The sequence below is a fragment of the Ursus americanus genome, chromosome 35 (genome assembly GCF_024610735.1).
Source record: "Ursus americanus isolate L20-20 chromosome 35, mUrsAme1.1.p, whole genome shotgun sequence".
NCBI classification, from domain to species: Eukaryota; Metazoa; Chordata; class Mammalia; order Carnivora; family Ursidae; genus Ursus; species Ursus americanus.
The window spans coordinates 9277507-9283122 of NC_142161.1; the positions used below are offsets into that span (position 1 = coordinate 9277507).

The window sequence follows — 5616 nt, forward strand, 5'->3', positions numbered from 1 at the left end:
AGTGAGGGAGAGGAATAGACTGAGGAGAAGGGGGGTAGCGAGTGGGGAGGTGGGAGGAAGAGGGGAGGAGGGAGGAAAGTGAGTTGAGGAAAAGTAGGAATAACAGGCCTGAGGAGGGGAGAAGACTAAAAGGAGGAAAGTAGGCAGAAAGAAGAGGAAGGCTCACAGATCTCTCCAACCGGTCCCCAAAGCCCATTAGCTCACCCAGCTCTGTAAGAAATTGGAGCTTAGAAGTCAGTGTTTGGGGCCATGTCACTATCAACGTTGATAGCCGGGACCCTTGAACTTTCCCACATGTAAATATAGCTTAAGTAAGGAAATATGTAGAAATGGGAGGGGGGATACATACATACAGCGGAAGGATAGATGAGGTTAGTCCAATGTTTAAAGTTTCTTTATGGTATTCCTAATAGAGATGTTTAAAATCATTAGCTATTTGTAATTGTCTGCTATTTTCTTCAGAGTTTGTTCTTTCTCTTCCTCAGGATTTCAAGGTAGGGAATGGGGTGGGGAGAGGGCAATAACTCCATATTAACCTGAGTATTCTTGTATTCATCAATTGCATTCTTTATATTGGAATTGAACTTAAACATCACACATAGGCATCGCTTTTTCTTCCTTCCTTTTCTTAAATACTAAATCTGCCAGACAATTTAATTGATATTTATCAAAGTGAGTAAATGTTTACATTTTATGATTATTTATAATAGAGGAGGGGGAAAGTGCCTTTCATTTATGCTTCTCCTCCACCTCCCTCTTCTCTAGGGCTACATCCTCCGTAAAATGTGGTATGTTTCGTACCCATGTGGGATGAAACAGCCTTTGATCAGTGTGCTCCGCACCAAATTCCAATCCCTGGGAAATGCTGGGCCTTAGCCCTGCCCCTGGCCACGGGATCCTTTTAAAGCCCCCGAATCACAATCTCCCCACTCACTTCAGCCCTCAACCGAACCTTCCCAGTTCTAAAGCCCAAGAAGCTGGGATTGTGGGACCCACGTACCCAAGGCTTCTAGTTGCCTTCCATCTGCATTCAGGGTGGGAAAGGGCTGGCTTCAGCATGCGGTTATTTCAGCATTAAGGCCCGCACAAATCAAAAGCATTTGAGAAACGGAAAGAAAAAAGAAAAGAGGGAGTGAAAACAGGAAGGCTTAAAAAAAAAAAAAAAAAAACGGAAAGAAATAGCCGCCCACCCTTATTTTCCCTCCAATGTCAACAAGCAAAATGAAACATTTCCAGGGTGATCGCTCGCGGCTACTCGCTTCCAATTCGGATTAGAAGCTGAGGAGACGCTCGAGCGGCGAAGAGAAAACGACACCGAGTCACCCAGCGTGTGAGCGACGGTCTGGAGCAGGAGAGAAGGGGAAGGAAGAGACACATATACATAGCATGTGTTACCTGGTTTATTTCGAGACTGTTTGGTATTGTTTTCTCTCTGAGCACCCCTCATTTCGGAAGGCTATCATAGGCGCCCACCACTGAGCCGCCCCCGCCCGCCGCCGCAGCAGCGCCGGGAGCCCCAGGCCCGGCTTCCCCGCGGCGCCCGAGCTCCGAGCTCGCCGCCGCCCGGCCGCAGGAACTGAGTAAGTAACCCCTGTTTGGCCCCGCGCTCGCCGGCCCACTTCCTCCTCCTCATCCCTCCGTTTCCAAACCCCATCCAGACCCTCCTCCCCCAAGGTGCAGGACACCCCCCTCCCCACGCCAGGGGTGGGCCTTCCCTCCCCAACCATCCAAAGCCTCGCTGAAGTGTTACCTACAGGGGCACAGTTTTCCTATGGGCTCAGAAATGCCGACCCGGGCCTGCGGGGCCGACTCGGGAAAGTAGCGCCTCGCCTCTTCCTCCTCCATTTCCTGCCCTGTCCTTGCATCCTCTCCCTGCACTCCCACTCTTCGCTCCACCACCGCTGCCGCCGCCGCCCCCGCTTTTAAAAATAAAATTGAATACAAACTTTAATCAATAACGACAAATATTGACGCTCAAAAGAAGATGACCCAATACAGTGAGAAGGCAGCCGGAAATGTGAGCTATTTGCCCTAAGAGGGGGATTTCGGTCGAGCAGACCCGCGGGGTGGAGGGGGTGGAGGGGGCGCAGAGAAGGGCCGCGGCGCAGCGTGCTCCCGGCGGCGTATCCCTACGCGGCTCCGCGCGGCCGCGAGGCCCAGGCCCGCGGTGAGGGGGAGGCGAGCGCCGAGGGGGCGGGAGCCGGCGGGCGGGGCGGGGGTGGGTGGGCCCGGATCCGCCGATTGGTCGACGGCAGGAGAGACGCTCCCGCACGCCGCCGGCTCTGATTGGCCCAGCGGTAGGAAAGGTTAAACCAAAAATTTTTTTACAGCCCTAGTGTGCGCCTGTAGCTCGGAAAATTAATTGTGGCTATAGCCGCCTCGATCGCTGTCTCCCCAGCCTCGCCGCGGCCGCTCCGGGACGCGCCCGCCCGCCGCCCGGCTCTCCCCCCCTTTGGGCTGCTGCTGCTGCTGCTGTGACTGCTGCTGCGAGAGGAGGAGGAGGAGGAAGCAGCAGAAGGGGGGGGGAGCGGGGGGTGGGGGGGAGACCAAGAAGTAGAGTTGGGAGCGAGGGAGCTTCACCCCCGGGGCGGTGGTTGTTTCTTTTTTCTCTTTCTTTCTTTTTTTCTTTTCCTTTTTTTTTTCTTCTAATTCCTGAGGGGTGGTTGCTGCTTTTGCTACATGACTTGCCAGCGCCGGAGCCTGCGGTCCAACTGCGCTGCTGCCGGAGCGCTCAGTGCCACCGCCGCCGCCCGCGCCGCCCGCGCCCCGCTCGGCACCCACCGGTCGCCGCCGCCCGCCGCGCCGCTGTCCCGCTCCCGCGCCGCCGCCGCCGTTTCCCCCCCGACGACTGGGTGATGCTGGACATGGGAGATAGGAAAGAGGTGAAAATGATCCCCAAGTCCTCGTTCAGCATCAACAGCCTGGTGCCAGAGGCGGTCCAGAACGACAACCACCACGCGAGCCACGGCCACCACAACAGCCACCACCCCCAGCACCACCACCACCACCACCATCACCACCACCACCCGCCGCCGCCCGCCCCGCAACCGCCGCCGCCACCGCAGCAGCAGCCGCCGCCGCCGCCGCCGCCGCCCCAGGCACCGCAGCCCCCCCAGGCGCGGGGCGCCCCGGCAGCCGACGACGACAAGGCCCCCCAGCAGCTGCTGCTCCCGCCGCCGCCGCCGCCACCGGCCGCCGCCCTGGACGGGGCCAAAGCGGACGGGCTGGGTGGCAAGGGCGAGCCGGGCGGCGGGCCCGGGGAGCTGGCGCCCGTCGGGCCGGACGAGAAAGAGAAGGGCGCCGGCGCCGGGGGGGAGGAGAAGAAGGGGGCGGGCGAGGGCGGCAAGGACGGGGAGGGGGGCAAGGAGGGCGAGAAGAAGAACGGCAAGTACGAGAAGCCGCCGTTCAGCTACAACGCACTCATCATGATGGCCATCCGGCAGAGCCCGGAGAAGCGGCTCACGCTCAACGGCATCTACGAGTTCATCATGAAGAACTTCCCCTACTACCGCGAGAACAAGCAGGGCTGGCAGAACTCCATCCGCCACAACCTGTCCCTCAACAAGTGCTTCGTGAAGGTGCCCCGCCACTACGACGACCCGGGCAAGGGCAACTACTGGATGCTGGACCCGTCGAGCGACGACGTGTTCATCGGCGGCACCACGGGCAAGCTGCGGCGCCGCTCCACCACGTCGCGGGCCAAGCTGGCCTTCAAGCGCGGGGCGCGCCTCACCTCCACCGGCCTCACCTTCATGGACCGCGCCGGCTCCCTCTACTGGCCCATGTCGCCTTTCCTATCCCTGCACCACCCCCGCGCCAGCAGCACTTTGAGTTACAACGGCACCACGTCGGCCTACCCCAGCCACCCCATGCCCTACAGCTCCGTGTTGACTCAGAACTCGCTGGGCAACAACCACTCCTTCTCCACGGCCAACGGCCTGAGCGTGGACCGGCTGGTCAACGGGGAGATCCCGTACGCCACGCACCACCTCACGGCCGCCGCGCTCGCCGCCTCGGTGCCCTGCGGCCTGTCGGTGCCCTGCTCCGGGACCTACTCCCTCAACCCTTGCTCGGTCAACCTGCTTGCGGGCCAGACCAGTTACTTTTTCCCCCACGTCCCGCACCCGTCAATGACTTCGCAGAGCAGCACGTCCATGAGCGCCCGGGCCGCGTCGTCCTCCACATCTCCGCAGGCCCCCTCGACCCTGCCCTGTGAGTCTTTAAGACCCTCTTTGCCAAGTTTCACGACGGGACTGTCCGGGGGACTGTCTGATTATTTCACACATCAAAATCAGGGGTCTTCTTCCAACCCTTTAATACATTAACATCCCTGGGACCAGACTGTAAGTGAACGTTTTACACACATTTGCATTGTAAATGATAATTAAAAAATAAGTCCAGGTATTTTTTATTAAGCCCCCCCCCATTTCTGTACGTTTGTTCAGTCTTTAGGATTGTTTATTATTCTAACAAGGTGTGGAGTGTCAGCGAGGTGCAATGTGGGGAGAATACATTGTAGAATATAAGGTTTGGAAGTCAAAATTATAGTAGATTGTGTATCTAAATAGTGACTGCTTTGCCATTTCATTCAAACCTGACAAGTCTATCTCTAAGAGCCGCCAGATTTCCATGTGTGCAGTATTATAAGTTATCATGGATCTTTATGGTGGACGCAGACCTTGAGAACAACCTAAATTATGGGGAGAGTTTTAAAATGTTAAACTGTAATTTGTATTTAAGAAGCATTCGTAGTAAAGGTGCCCAAGAAATTATTTTGGCCATTTATTGTTTTGTCCTTTTCTTTAAAAAACTGTTTTCTTTTTCTTTTGTTTACTTTTAGACCAAAGATTGGGTTCTAAAATGCACTTGGTATGCTAAGTATTAAAAAAACAAAAACAAAAACAAAAAAAACAAAAAAAAAAGGAAAGTTGTTTCAGTTGGCAGCACTGCCCATTCAAATGAATCGGAAGGGGACAAAATTAATGATTGCCTTCAGTTTGTGTTGTGTATATTTTGATGTATGTGGTCACTAACAGGTCACTTTTATTTTTTCTAAATGTAGTGAAATGTTAATACCTATTGTACTTATAGGTAAACCTTGCAAATATGTAACCTGTGTTGCGCAAATGCCGCATAAATTTGAGTGATTGTTAATGTTGTCTTAAAATTTCTTGATTGTGATACTGTGGTCATATGCCCGTGTTTGTCACTTACAAAAATGTTTACTATGAACACACAGAAATAAAAAATAGGCTAAATTCATATATATCTTGATACTTTTGTCTCTTTTATTAAATAGAGCTAATTTAAAAAGACCATTAAAGTTCTAGGGAATTCAAAGGCTTTCTCAGCCAACTAAAATTCAACTGCTCCTTTCATTTGAATGGAGACTTTAAAAATTAAAATAGTATTTTTTTTCCATTGTGGAATCAAATTTTACAAGGAGCGGGCTATTTAATAAACACTAGCTTTAAAGAAAGTATAGTCTTTGCAGCTGATATCTTCAAGTTTCTGTAGATATACAGCAAAAAAATGATAATTTTATGTGCATAGCTATTTACCTTGTGTTTATTTTCGAATCAGTTGATAGAATGCTTACTTTTTATATATTTTGTT

The 5616-nt window shown here is 53.0% G+C and overlaps 1 protein-coding gene across 1 annotated transcript; it reads left to right on the top strand.

The window, feature by feature from the left end:
- The first annotated feature begins 2789 nt into the window (after window positions 1-2789).
- Window positions 2790-5266, top strand: FOXG1 (forkhead box G1). Its single transcript, XM_045802558.2, has one exon. The coding sequence runs from the start codon at window positions 2856-2858 to the stop codon at window positions 4323-4325; it is 1470 nt and encodes a 489-aa protein (XP_045658514.1). The 5' UTR covers window positions 2790-2855; the 3' UTR covers window positions 4326-5266.
- Window positions 5267-5616: the final 350 nt, after the last annotated feature.